The sequence below is a fragment of the Punica granatum genome, chromosome 8, assembly GCF_007655135.1.
Source record: "Punica granatum isolate Tunisia-2019 chromosome 8, ASM765513v2, whole genome shotgun sequence".
NCBI lineage: Eukaryota > Viridiplantae > Streptophyta > Magnoliopsida > Myrtales > Lythraceae > Punica > Punica granatum.
In genome coordinates, this window is record NC_045134.1 from 1,066,666 (window position 1) to 1,081,070 (window position 14,405).

At 39.5% G+C, this 14,405-nt stretch overlaps 2 protein-coding genes across 4 annotated transcripts; both read left to right on the forward strand.

The window, feature by feature from the left end:
• Positions 1-3,218: 3,218 nt before the first annotated feature.
• On the forward strand, positions 3,219-8,428 carry LOC116187567 (OVARIAN TUMOR DOMAIN-containing deubiquitinating enzyme 4-like). 3 transcript variants are annotated; one of them, XM_031516349.1, is made up of 6 exons: positions 3,219-4,008; positions 4,553-4,674; positions 4,799-4,839; positions 4,927-5,025; positions 5,432-5,621; positions 7,829-8,428. In XM_031516349.1, the coding sequence occupies exons 1-5, from the start codon at positions 3,483-3,485 to the stop codon at positions 5,604-5,606; spliced, it is 963 nt and encodes a 320-aa protein (XP_031372209.1). In that variant the 5' UTR covers positions 3,219-3,482; the 3' UTR covers positions 5,607-5,621; positions 7,829-8,428. The 3 variants fall into 3 exon arrangements, with proteins under 3 accessions (XP_031372209.1, XP_031372208.1, XP_031372207.1); XM_031516348.1 differs by lacking the exon at positions 7,829-8,428 and adding an exon at positions 5,890-6,297 and having other exon boundaries at positions 3,220-4,008; XM_031516347.1 differs by lacking the exon at positions 7,829-8,428 and having other exon boundaries at positions 3,224-4,008; positions 5,432-6,292.
• Positions 8,429-9,567: 1,139 nt separating this feature from the next.
• On the forward strand, positions 9,568-12,549 carry LOC116187566 (GABA transporter 1-like). The gene is made up of 7 exons (XM_031516346.1): positions 9,568-9,997; positions 10,344-10,574; positions 10,691-10,788; positions 10,983-11,169; positions 11,258-11,388; positions 11,605-11,847; positions 11,960-12,549. The coding sequence occupies exons 1-7, from the start codon at positions 9,883-9,885 to the stop codon at positions 12,338-12,340; spliced, it is 1,386 nt and encodes a 461-aa protein (XP_031372206.1). The 5' UTR covers positions 9,568-9,882; the 3' UTR covers positions 12,341-12,549.
• Positions 12,550-14,405: the final 1,856 nt, after the last annotated feature.

The following is a 14,405-nucleotide window of genomic DNA, read 5'->3' on the forward strand; positions in this document are numbered from 1 at the left end:
TTGTGTCAAGTTGATCAGTCGAGAACATATAGATTGGAATAACATAAGAAAAACAAAATCAATATGAGGCTTGGCAACAGAATTCTAACCTCCTAAACATTTACCCTCACAGCGCCGCACGATATTGGTGAAGAAGGCGAACCCTATTCTTATACTACGATGGTGATCGATGTATTTTAATGTACTTCTGGAGCGAATATGAATATACTATCACGAGCAAATATCGAATCCTATGAAATTCGGCGACCTACGCACATAGCGAAACGCGTGTTCGGCAACTCTCAAAACTGTATTTAATCTAACCAAAAGAACGCAACATTTTCGAACTATAGAATATTAAAATGGATATTTGAGTTATTTATAATGTGACCTCAAAAAAAATGAAATGAATCAATAAATCAAATAGTATATATATTTGCATCTTTATAAAAAGAATAGTATATATATTTTGCATGACCCGGGCCGTGTCAAGTACGCACTAAAGACTTAAAAGAGAGTCGTCTCATGAAAATTGACCAGACTTCATATTTGGTCCCCTTTTTGGGTCCAAACCCTTTCGTCCCTTTCCTTAGTAGTCGATGACGCCGACACAAAAATCTTTATTATGATAATATTTTTAAAAAAATAAAAAAATGTAACTTATTGTGGAATTTGGGTTTTCTTGGGCAAATTCTTTCTGGGCCTGACAAACTTTCCTCGGCCCGCATGAATTCCATCCTCAGGCAGCCTGCCCACACGGTCGAATTGTTGCGAAGAATCTCGTCGCATCGACACGAATAACAGTATCCCGAGAGAGGGATTTAGAGATGCAGAAGGTTAACCCAATGTTTTAATTTTCAATCATCATCATACAACGACTGCAGCATTAGTCTTCAATTCAGCAAAAAAATAATTATTACTACAGTCAATAGGTCAAGAACACTGAGGAGATTCCATTTCATCAAAGAATAACAGTACTTTCCCCTTCACTGCCAAGGAAGAGGAAATAAGAGAGAGAGAGTGAGGGCAAAGGAGGACATTCACAGTCTCGTGTTGTCCGCCATCGACGGGGTCCACAGCGACTGGTTAGAAACAAAGTCGTGGACGAAACAAATGAAAACAATTTTCGGCAAAAAGAAAATAATAATAATAATAATAATAATAAGTACAACAAATTAGTATCGGGGGGAGGGGCCCAGTTCCGCTTACAAAGAAAGCCCAACGTGTCATCGGCAGCTCACGGGCCACTGTCTACGTCTGTTTTGGCCTTTTTTATTTTTATTTTTATTTTTATTATTATATTAAGAGAGAGAGAGAGAGAGAGAGATTCCCTCACTTTTTTACCTTCTATAACAGGCCTCCACGTACGCTGCTTTTCCATGAATGAGATGCTGCCACGTATTCCATTTCCCGGCACCACAAACTTCGCCTCATTATTGTTGCACTACTTCGTGAATTTCTTTCATTAAGAAGATCCCGCTTATTCACGGCGCTGAATTATCGTGTTAGTATTTTGTATTCGACCGATTAAGGTCGGATATGAATCATTTACGGTGAGAATCTTGTTGTGTTGGCTTGGTCGTGCTTCATGGTTTTGCTGGATTAATAAAGAAACTTAAGTTGTCGTGTTGTGAACGTTGCGTGTGATCGAGATGCTGCCAAGGATTGATGATCATCCATCCTACCTTATATGCTAGCATGTGGAGAAGGCGAGTTTTAAGTTTCTTTCAAAGAGTGATATATATATTTATATATATATATATAACTACATACATATAATATGTATATATGTAGATGGTTGTTCAATTAATTAATTTAATTTAATAAATGGCACCTGGTCGGGGTAGGTATCGAGTAAGACTTTTCTCTTTTAGGTTATCGAGATACGTGCGTCCTCCAACCATCACATGTACGCTGGCTTTACCATTCTATTTTTCTTCTTCATTTTCATGATAAATCATTGGTCCATTCTAGGCCGGTCCTGGGCCACCACAATAGGCCCATCTATCTAGATATAATAATACAATAAGAGAAGAAAAACAAAGACCTTTTCTTTTAACTTTCTTTCTCTGTTTTTTTTTTTTTCAAAAATGCATTGATTAATTTTTATATGCTCATCTTATCGGTTGCAAATAACTCACAGTTCCCAGTATTATATTCACCTTGGCCACCAAGTGTTTCTAGTCGATTTCGATGCATGTAGTTCGTTAAGGTGCAATTTGCCAATCGCGATAGCCTTGTTATTAATTCAATTTAATTGAAAAGGCGAAATTAGAACGATGTTAGACCAATCATGTACATAGGGATCCTTGACTTTTTTTTATTTTTTTGTATTTATGATGTGAAATTACTTTTTGCATTTAATAAAGGTAAGAAAGTCCGCGTAAAATGGATCAAAAGATGGAAATTTAAAATAATGTATGGTATAAAATTTCATATAGTGCATTGTAAATATCTTTCTTCACTATACTATTCGGTGCATTTTTTATTTTCTTTTTGGGACTAGAATGGAAGGAGATGGATTAAACTCATTGCATATTATTTATGATTATTATTATTATTATTATTCAGGTTCCACCAATCAATGGTTGTCACCACATCACGAATTTCACGCGTAAAATAGTTTAATGCAAATGAAAAAATGAATTTAAAAAATCGAAGCAATTAGTTTATTTCCACATAAAAGAAGAATAAAAGGTAAGAGCGTAGGGAGGAAATGGAACAATCTGGAATCTTTTTAGCAGCAGATTAATCACGATTACATCAAATCGGGCCCCACCGCCCTCCTCTCCTCTCTGCTCTCTCACTTCCCATTCCCAAAGTTGGTCCGCCGCCGCCACAACCTCCTTTCTTCTTCGGTGAAGGGTTACACATTCACTTTATATGAATACGAATCAATCAAAAGGGAGAATCTATGTATTCATTGTAAAATATTATTTTTATTATGCGTTACGTATTTAAGTGAATAAATAATACTCACTTAATATTTACTCCATTCGTAGTCCTTAGCTCGCTAGTTTTTGCTCTACCATACCAACACATCCCCAAAAACACCAAAAGACAAAAAAAAGTGGAAAAATAAATATTTTCCATTTCAATATAAATAAGTAAAACCTTTTGCTCGTCAGTTTGTCGATGAAACGCCAATCCATCAAGCACTCCTATGTAATCCGGTGACATCACGATCGATCATATATGAGGCGTTTACGATGGATTATCGAATGAAATATAAATCACGGAATACAAAAGTAAACAACTAACGTGCGTGGGTACGGAAAAAGGCATGAAACGTGATTAGATTTCATTGGGAAGAGACGAGACGCAGCGAGACTCTCGTTTGCATTTATTTTCATTTTCATTTAATTATTTTTTCCCATTTTGTTTTTAAAAATAGTTAATTTAATTATATATAAATTGGAATAAATCTGCAAGGTTGGGGTAGTTCGTGGTCAGAGGGCGGCGAAGGAAAGCTAGCCATTAGCCTCCGCCTCCCGCAGCCACTGATGCTCGGTGTACTGTGCGCACGCCCCAAGCCTTGGATCCTCTCCTCAGCTTTCTTCCTCCACGGCTCGGCGGCCCACCACCACTGCCGCCTTGCCTCCCCCCACCTCCTCCCCTCCCAGCTCTCCACATCCTCCGACGACGCCCACCACCGCCGCCGCCATCATTCCAGCACCTGCCGCCTCGGCGCCGCCTGCTCCCCCTCTGCCGGGGGCGCCGCGTCCATTTGGCACGCGATCCTCCCCTCCGGTGGAGACATCGGCTTCCTTCGCAGCCGACGGAGGATCGACCTCGCCCAGCCGGTCTTCCGCGGTGAAGGGTCATGGAACGTGGCCTGGGATGCTCGGCCCGCGCGGTGGTTGCATCGTCCCGACTCTGCTTGGCTGCTGTTCGGTGTATGCGCTTGCCTCGCGCCCGTAAATTGGAATGACGTCGTCATTGACGCCGAGGCGGCTGTTGCAGAGGAGAAGCTCGACAAATGCGATTCGAACGATGCCGAACAGAACCGCGATGATTACAGAGTAACAGGTCAGTGAATAAGAGCCTGCTCATTGCATGCGTGCCTGAATCATTCATGGACTCCTATTCGCATTCATCTTTGTGTCTGTATATGCATGAGATGAAGTTTGATTTTTACTCTCAGCAATTATGTATGCAAGCGAGAGGAAATGATTGTTCTGAAATTTTAATCATCGCGTGGCTGTATTTTGATTAATTCCGCGATGTCATAATCGGAATGCTCTTCTCTATTTCGGTGTTCGACGATTGCCGTTTTCCTTGAGGTTGTATTGGTATTGGCAGTGAGGCGCATGATGAAACAGTTAACAGTCAAAAAGTGGGCACATGTGTCGCGCATTTGAGCATTACGTTACATGATTGTACCTGAAACAACCCCGGAAGAGCTCTTCATTATTTTCAAATTTTATCCTCTCAGAGCTGTGCATTAATATCACTTGGATCTGTGTCTCTGGGCATATTAGAGAAGAGTCGGCGTAAAATTTGCTTGTTGATTTGAACTATGTTTTTCCATTTTGGTTTTCACTTATTGGAAATTTGATCGAGGACGATACAGGGGTGCTAGCTGATGGTCGATGCTTGTTTAGAGCAATAGCTCACAGTGCCTGCTTGCGCAAGGGAGAGGAGGCTCCTGATGATAATCGGCAGAGAGAACTTGCTGATGAATTAAGAGCTCAAGTAAGCCACCCCCAGTATGCTGGGTCGCAGTTATATTGATGTTTCCTGATAATGGAATCCATATAAATTGTTCTGAACTCTTCTCTTTGTTTCCCCTGGCTGGCGATTTTGTCTTGTACTGTAGGTTGTCGATGAGCTCCTAAGGAGGCGAGAAGAATCGGAATGGTCAGTGCAGCAGTAATTTGTTTTATCGGTGTGAATTGTTTATGTCAAACATTTGACATCTGATTTGGTATTACCCTCCCTGTTTAGGTTCATTGAAGGAGATTTCGATGCGTATGTTAACAGGATTCAGCAGCCCTACGTCTGGGGTGGAGAACCCGAGTTGCTAATGGCCTCCCATGTCCTGAAGTGAGTAACTATGCTATAATCTTAATGTTCAGATATGCATACGGTTTATCTGGGATTAGTATTCACCATATACAATAGATGAAATGGTACTCTCCCTATGCCTTTTCGAATGATAATGATATTTCTCATTTGCTCTATTTGGGTAAACTTTTTGTTTGGAATTCTTGTGAAGTTGCAGAAAACGGTAAAAACACATCGTGGCATTTCCTTCTAGATTTTCGAATTTAGCAGAAGCATTTTTCGTCTGAAGATAAACCAATCTTCTTCTCATTTTGGGAGCCCATTTTCTCGAGGCTGTCTTGGGCGAAACTTGATATGGAATTGGGCTTTGCTTGTCATTATATATAAATTGAAGACACGCATTGGTACTGACAAATTCTTTCTTGGGCTTCATGGCATCATTCAGGACGCCTATATCAGTATACATGATAGACAGAAGCACGGGAGGTTTGGTCAACATAGCAAAGTACGGAGAAGAGTATCAGAAGGATGGAGAAAGCCCCATAAACGTCCTGTTTCACGGATATGGGCACTACGACATACTGGAGTCCTTTCCAGATCCAAGCTATCAGAAATATTGAAGATGTAGAGGGCCGGTAACACATTTTTTATTTTACAAATCTCGATACTCAGATGAGTGAAAAACTTGAATAGCATTCAGCTCCCCCTTTCCTCCTCTAGATAGGGATATCATCATTTTGCGGCTATTTCACGATCCTCTTCGAGTCTGCAGCCCAAATAATAATTCAAGCTCCAAGCTTGTTGCTTTTTGAAGATTAGAGACGAACATTTGTAGTCGAAGTTAGTCTGTTATTTCATGGACTGGTGGTTCCATTTCGGTATTAGCTCAATTTTTTTTTGCAGTAGTGGGCAGGTGACGGACACAAGCAGGGCTTTTGCATACAATGATCGAGTTACAAAGGGCTTATGGTGATCATTTCTGGTGGGAGAGTATAATATGTTATGTGTACATAATGTATAGGAGAGAAGAAAACGCTAGTAAATTGAGTGGTACCTGGCCGAGTGTAAACTGGTGTTTATAATCGATTTCAACAATTTAGACATGGGGATAGATCTTTTTTCTTTTTTTTTTTTAGTGTACCCTCAGGCCAAGTCAGTTCACAGGATATATACTAGTAAGGGTCCGAGTTGAGCTTGTGTTCTACTTCCGGGGGGATAAATGCCCAGTAAGACTTAAAGATAATTCCCACAATTACATTGGTCCATAAATGGAACGCGCGATATAAAATGAATGATGTCATCTTGATCTCTTATGGTTTCGGTTCACTTGACATTGCATTGCCAGTAGGAGGATTTTGTTGTCAGGAGAGGTATTAGGCTCATAAGACTAAATAGTAAATATACGATTACGACTGAAGTGCGAAAATCTGATTCTATTATGCTCTCAGAATTGTATCTGAGCCTCCAACTTGACTTTTCTAAAGATGATTTCATTGAAACCGATGAAGCCATAATTATGCTCTATTATAGCAATATTCTCATTCCAAGTTATTAGAGGATTATTGGATGCTTGTTATATCTATTATTACTATATATATACATATGTGTGTGCGCGCGCACAAGGATAAATTTTTTTTATCTGACTTTCATCTTTCGATTTTACCCTTATTGTATATGTTTCAATTTATAATAACTATTGGATGAAAGATAAAATGGTAAAATGCCAAAGATAACTACCTACTATCTTTTTCTTTTTTTTCACCTATCTCAACTCCCATATTTTTTTCTCTACTCTCACCCCTCTCTCTCTTACTATTTTTATTATTTATTATTTATTTTAATTATATTGTAAAAAGGTTTTAACATTTTCGGCCAAAAAAAAATTATGCATATATTTTTTTTATCAATGGTAATTGAATTCGACTGAAAAATAAATTAATAGTTAAATTTATAGAATTCATATATTAGATCAATAAATTAATAAAAGTATCATTTATTAAAAAACTCTTTCAAGTAGTGCGGGTGTACGTCTCGTATATGTATATATATATATACACATATGTTGTGTGTGTGTGTATGTATTCATGGAATTGCGTTTGCTTTTGAATGTTTCCTTGCACGCAGTCTTTGGTGAGGTAACTTATTAAAGAAACGACGACTTTTTTCTTGTGAGTTTATTTTATGTGTTTAAATAATTGACTACTTAATTCAATATGAGAAATAGAAAATATCAAATTTTCACCCCATTAAAACAAAAGAATATCGAACCGGCTGGACCGCTGCTGAGCCCAGGCTTAGTAAGTTTTAACAGGACCTAATGGGCCCTGAGCTCTATGCTGAGAAAGTTAAGGTAATAGTGATCTACGATGGTAAAATAATGAATACTAATAAGGAACACGCTAATTTTTGGAATTATAGCATACCAGATGTTGTATCCACACGAAATCACATACACTTATTTTTTAAAAAATTAGCGCAATGGCGTACACTTTTGTCTGTTGACCTAAAAGTAAGCTCAATACCTAATGTGACTACATGTATCTTCTTATTAATTATTTATGATTTGTCTTTCATTGTACTAGGCCTTAGTCCTCTTTTGTTACAAAAAAAAAAATTTACATTATAAAAATAATTATAGTAAGGAGTTATAAGATAATGAAAAAAAAAATCGTAACTAAATAATTGCATTGTGTAGCAATACTCTATACGGTATACAGGTTATTATTAATTCGAGTGAAATACCGATTTTCCTTTTATATTTTGTGTGTGCAATTTGCTAATGTCTGCCAAAACAATCAACTTACCATGATTCATGTGATTTTTCTTTACAAAATATATTCAGGCGCCTTCCAACGAAGAGCAATTACACCCGAGCAATATGGAGAATAGAGAAGGCAGTACTTGGTCACTGATCTTTGATGCAGTGAAGGAAAGGGAGGGAGCGAAATTGGAGAAGGACCTCTTGCCAATGATCCTTGCTGGTGCCAAGGACAGTGACTTGAGTAGTGATGACACGGAGACCATTTCATATAATTGATGACTACGAAAATGGTGTGTGATACGGGAAAAAGGTCCGGGTCGGAATCCACTCCCCATCACGAAGAATCTCGGGTCATCCTTTCAGGTCGACCGCTGCATTGTAATCTGCAAGAGGGGCTTTCAGACTGGTGCCCGAGATCCCACTCCGACGCTCAAGTTAGGGGCGTATTTTTATCTAGAGTAAGACAGAGTTTTAGATTTACCTTCCGGTTTTCTTTTATTGAGGAATGGAGATAATGAGTGTCAAATGGGCCGAGTGGGCCTCGATCGTGGGCTTACAAGCCTTCTTGGGCCCTTTATTTGTCCAGCCGAGGTTCCCATAAATTACGGGCCAAATGCCACGTGGGTCGGAGTTCACCTCCACGTCAGTGTGCACTGAGGCCTCGACGCCTTCTCTTTGCTATTCTTCCTCGTAGTCTCAAGAATGCACAGTCCGAGCAAACCAATATGTTCCAGTACAAACACATATCGTAGTAGTTGAGTATCGCGGTAGTAAGTGATTTTTTTTCAATTTGATGATATCCCTGGATCATCGAATATCCATGCTCTTCCTGGACAAAAGAATATTGATATGATTTTGACGAGATTAAGGTAAAGTTTTCTTCAATAAGTAAAACAAATAATGATAATTTATGGAGGAACTAGCAGCTAATGATGGTGATAAACGAGTCATTTGCGGCTGTACCCGCCGACGGTATTAAGTTTGGGAGAACGTGCTCCTGCCCGGGGGCATCTCTGCATGGGTACCTATCGCAACCCCCCATAATACTGACCCTGAGATAAATCTGGGGGTGGGACGCGACCCTCTCCGTCCCAACTGCTTCTCCGACTATGTCTTTGCCTCCTTCCGCCTCCCCATCTTGCACATGATGCCCTCCAGGGCAGGACCCCGCATCTGCCACGGGCTGCGCTGCACTGTTAGCCATGGCGGAACGTAAAGAAAGGTTGTCCTCTCCCGCCATGATCCTTTCCAACTTCTCATTCTCCCTGTTCCCAAGATATATATACTGGCACAGCCCCGCCATTAGGCATGTCGTAGAGCCACAGAGCATAAATTTAAGAAACTCCAACTTCAACGATCGATCGTAACATGAAGGGAAGTGTATGCTGCCAGGCTGTGATTCATTATGTGGTAAGTATCATGGTAATAAACGAAAACTGAAAGTTATGTCGTTGTCAACAATTCTTCTCCCTTTTTTTTTTTGAATAAATTATATGCATGCATGCATGCATGCACGGGTGTATGTACTGATGCAGGTAAGTACGTGCTATGTATGTATAGAGATCTTTTTTTACTTCACTCATTCTATATCTTCACATATGCCCTTCTTTCTTATAAGCATGCATACATGTATAAGTATATACCAGAGAGTAGCTAAGCTCAGCGTCTTCAAATGTAATTTGAAATCGTCAAATTCGTCTCTATTGCGTGAAAGAATGGACACACAATTATCGCAGAGTATCACTATCTCATTATATATATATATATATATATTACTACTGCAGGATGGGCCAGAAGAGAGAACTCTAAGGCATGCAGTAGCGAACGGGGGACCAATTAACTTTATTGACTTGAAGAAGCTGAGCCTGCAAATTTGTCAGGGCCTTTATGTCCGAGTGTGAGCGGTCACCACCGACTGACCCCTATGTTGCTTATTGTTTTGTTTGGTATTACATTAATTAATTCTCCTTCGTTGGAAATTCTGGACACTTTTTGTCCTGTGCTTGGATTTTTCAAAGATGAGATGATCTGAGATGATACCTTTGTTTTCTGGGTTTCGGCGCTTTTATCTGTCTATTAATATTGAGGTTGGGAATTGAGAGCGAAGGTAAGAGAATCTAAAGGTTTGGGTCTCCATGGAAGTTGCTGCTGGCGCTGGTACTGGTCCAAGTGGCAAATTAGAGAATGGGAAAATGGACAACTACCCGAAGGAGCTCGATGCCGGAGCTCTCTTCGTCCTTAAATCTCGAGGTAAGCCGTTTGTCTGTATCACCCTGTCTATCTTTTATTCTGATTGCGGATGATATTCTTGTGATCGCCGTCCTCTCTTTTACCTATCTACTTGATCTTCAGGGCAGATTATTCATCTTTTGAACAGGTACTGTTAATTATTAGGGACTCTTCATATCGGGGCAAATCACCATGATCTTCTTTTCACATCTTTATCATCTCCTGTTTGTTTCAATCTTTGTGTTAATCATCGGGTTCATATCTCACTCAGCAGTGTTCACATGAAGCTTCAACTGCTGGTGCTATACGACTGTATATGTATGTATGTTGATGGACAGACATAATCATACGTGTATTCTTGTGCCAGGGACATGGCTGCACTGTGGATATCACTTGGCTACATCCATTGTGTGTCCATCGCTGCTGAGCCTTCCGTTTGCCCTGAGTTTGTTGGGCTGGGCCGCTGGGACGACATGGCTAGTACTGGCTGGCATGGTCACCTTCTACTCGTTCAATCTCCTCTCTCTTGTTCTTGAACAACAGGCGAACCTTGGGCATCGCCAGCTCCGCTTCCGAGACATGGGCACAGATATCCTCGGTACAAGATTCTGAACAGTTTTTCTATTCTTTGGTACCAAGCCCTTATTCAGTTTGTAGTATTAGGAGGAACACATATTCCCAGTTTAGTGATAGTGATGAAATCTTTGGGGGCAGGGCCACGGTGGGGTAAATATTATGTCGGCCCGCTTCAGTTCTTGATCTGCTACTGCTCTGTCGTGGCCACTGCTGTTCTGGGAGGGCAGACCCTCAAGGTCAGTGACTTACACTGATAAAACCTCTTTAAAATTTTTATTATAATAGTACAGGCCGTAGCAGAAATGCTTGAGATTTCCTAGCACTTCATCGCTGAATATTTTGTTGAAAATGCATGACTGCGAGTAGTTGAATCGAGAAAACTTTCCACTACTAAAATGGAATTATGTCCACCTGACCTCTTTTATTGCAGACAATCTACTTGCTTGCTAGACCAGATGGGACGATGCAGCTTTATCAATTCATCATCATCTTCGGACTTGTAATACTGTTCTTGGCTCAAATCCCATCCTTCCACTCCCTCAGGCACATAAACCTCGTGTCCTTGGTCCTCTGCCTGGTTTACTGTGTCTGCACGACAGTTGGTTCCATATACATAGGTACAAAGTTAAATATGAAGGCCGATGACTTTGCTCATTTGACCTCTTCAACTTGGATGTTAATTCTGTAGTGGGAGTTTCGTTTCAGGAAGGTCCAAGAATGCACCGATAAAGGATTACTCGTTGCAAGGAACCAGAGAAGATCGCATACTCAGTGCTTTCAATGGTATTTCAATCATCGCTACAATCTATGGAAGTGGCATTATTCCTGAGATACAGGTTGGATCACCTTGTACTTCCCGTCCGCTTGATATAGCCAGAAGGAGTCGTCACATCCCGTTTTGGTTCATGGACGAAAATATAATATCTGCTTTGGCATTCAAATTTGGCCGTTTTGTCACTTAAATCGAAACCATTCTGAGGCAATTTGGGTCAAAAACAGTTCTTCAAATCAAATGAACCGACTTGACTCGATGATCTTCCTATATTTTTCAGGCAACTATAGCCCCTCCGATAAAGGGCAAGATGTTCAAAGGCCTCATTGTTTGCTACCTGGTGATCATCACGACTTACTTCAGCGTTGCGATATCGGGGTACTGGGCATTTGGTAATCAAGCCAAATCAGTAATTCTCAGCAATTTCATCGGCAAAGATAGTAATGGCCGAGATCTGCTTCCCACTTGGTTCCTTCTATTGACCAATGCCTCAACTATCGCTCAAATTATTGCAATTACTCTGGTAGAGTCATCAACCTTATCGTGGTTCCAAGCTTAAAATTTACTTCATGTTTCGGTTCTGAAATCTATCAGAATTTCCGTGTATATGCTGGAATTTGATGAAACTCTGGCAGGTATATCTTCAACCAACCAATGAGCTGTTTGAGAAGAAGTTAGGTGATGCAAAGTCGGATCAGTACTCCATGCGCAATGTTGTGCCAAGGCTGATCTCTCGGTCCTTGTCGGTCATCACTGCAACGCTTTTCGGGGCGATGCTGCCATTCTTCGGGGACATCATGGCGCTTTTTGGGGCATTTGGGTTTATTCCTTTGGATTTCATCCTTCCAGCTGTATTCTATAACGTAGCCTTCAAGCCATCCAAGAGAGGTGCGATATTCTGGGTGAACACGACCATTGCTGTTATCTCTTCAATGCTAGCAGGGATTGGGGCGGTGGCATCAGTTCGACAAATGATTCGTGATGCCAAGACTTACAACTTGTTCGCTAATATGTAATCAGCTGTGTATCTGATTTACCAGGAGAATAATTAACGACGAATAAACTTCATTTACTTGCATATATATTTCTCAGGTTATGACAATATTCCCCAGGATATCATATGGTAAACATATGTACATCTAGCATACGGTAAACATATGCACATTTGTAAATTTATATGTATTTAATCATTATATAAGTGTAAATGATTTGACCGTAGTTGTTATTCTTGGAGCAAATTTGACCAAACCTTGATGTCAAGGTAGACGACATACATCGCATAGAAAACGTATGTCAATGCAGCAGTCCATGATTGACCAAAAGCCAATTAAGGGATATCTGAATTGTGGACTATTATTCTTATCCTTATAATTCGAACACCAACGGGAATCGAAACGCAAGATTCAACCTTTAAGCTTTGGATAAGTCTACGGTCTGAATTTATTTTTCGTAATGAGCTGTTACGTCCACGGTGTACGGACCCGAATGTGGACTCTCGTCGAAGCGCGCAATATCGTTGTTTGGAATGGTGAGCCAAAATGGGGTGCTGACACACGGCAATATTGGAAAAAACGAAAAAGCGCCCTTCAGCCCGTGTTGTATAAGCTATTGACCTTATCTGGACTAAAAAATAAACGAGAATAAATCAAATGCTGCTTTCATTGTTATTAGGTAGTCTTTCAATTTAGCCGTGCAAGCATGAGGCTCTTTGTTTTCTGTGAATATGGCCAATTCTGCAGTCAAGCACAAAGTCACCGGTGGCGTGCACAAGGAAGCCGAAAGTTATGCGCCTCCCTTGTATTGCAGATTTTTTTTTATGAATAAAAGGGTAGATGGAATTATTAGGCAATTGTGGCTGTCTCAAATAAGAGAACCTAACAGCAACTACGGGAACTTAACTGCCACGAAACGTTCATTTCGCCATAACTTGCTGAGACTTTAGCCTAAGTTGGTCACCGCAGTCCCATCAACACACTAATGAATTAAGTCCAAGGCCTACTGGATCAAGCATTATGAGCCGGCCACCGTCATCCCATAATATACCCACATAATGGCGAGATCTACGTCCTCAGTGAGATTCGAACTCGTGATATTCAAGTGTAGCGTTTAATGCTTAACCATTAGATCACCGTGCTGGTGGTACCTTGTATTGCAGGTATGTTTTCCCTTTTTAAATAAATAAACTAAATTGTAGATTATATTATACTTTTTTTTTCTCTCTGTTTTTGCATAGAAGGTCGGCACTATTAACTAAAACTAAACTAGTTATTTTATTAGACATATAAAATAAGATTCGTGACCAATAATATTAAAACATGCATATAAGTATCATCAACTTATGTCGGTTATTATAAAGTTTGTTCATGAGAAACTTAGTTTAAGTTTTTCTTATTTGCGACTACATATATATATAATATATAAATAGTTAAAATTTATTTCTTATTAATCATATTTTGATTAACTTTTCTTTACTTTTGTATTGGAATCGACAGTGTCTACTAGAAAGCGAATTGGACATCCGTTTTTGTCCTTTCACAACAATTCGAACAGTTAGTTCATAAGGTCGAAGAGTTTTTATTTTGTTATTATAAAAACATTAAAGCATGTAGTCACGAATTTTGAGAATTTTTTTTAAAGATTTCTCGACTTATATAATTGAATAATTTTTGGAGTTTCATGCATGAGTGATATAATACGATGATAACACCGTTCATTTATCACATTATAATTTGTGAGAACTCAAAAAGTCACTCAATTATGGATTATTTACGTCTTGTGTGGCATCTTTTATGTTGCTTTACTGTTTTTATATGACCGTATGTATAGATATTAAATGGATAAATGTGACGACTGACTCACGATTAAATAATTTGTAATAATGCAAAATTTGGCGACTTTCTAGCAGCTGAACATGTGAATAATTGTACTCCCGAGTCAAAAGAGAGCTGCTTCCATGGTATCATTAACAAGAGCCCATCAAATGGACAGTATCCTAATTGTGATCATTTAAACAATTGATTATATTGTGTTCAAAAAGTATCTTTTACCGATCATTTCGTTTCACATTATGAAAGGGCCACT

What these genes read in the sequence shown, in the direction of transcription:
- LOC116187567 (XM_031516349.1), top strand. Translation starts at nt 3,483, where the DNA reads ATGCTCGGTGTACTGTGCGCACGCCCCAAGCCTTGGATCCTCTCCTCA. An exon ending in CGATGATTACAGAGTAACAG is followed by an intron (nt 4,009 to 4,552) that starts GTCAGTGAATAA and finishes AGGACGATACAG; the next exon opens with GGGTGCTAGCTGATGGTCGA. An exon ending in AGGCGAGAAGAATCGGAATG is followed by an intron (nt 4,840 to 4,926) that starts GTCAGTGCAGCA and finishes CTCCCTGTTTAG; the next exon opens with GTTCATTGAAGGAGATTTCG.
- LOC116187566 (XM_031516346.1), top strand. Translation starts at nt 9,883, where the DNA reads ATGGAAGTTGCTGCTGGCGCTGGTACTGGTCCAAGTGGCAAATTAGAG. An exon ending in CTTCGTCCTTAAATCTCGAG is followed by an intron (nt 9,998 to 10,343) that starts GTAAGCCGTTTG and finishes TTCTTGTGCCAG; the next exon opens with GGACATGGCTGCACTGTGGA. An exon ending in AGTTGGTTCCATATACATAG is followed by an intron (nt 11,170 to 11,257) that starts GTACAAAGTTAA and finishes GTTTCGTTTCAG; the next exon opens with GAAGGTCCAAGAATGCACCG.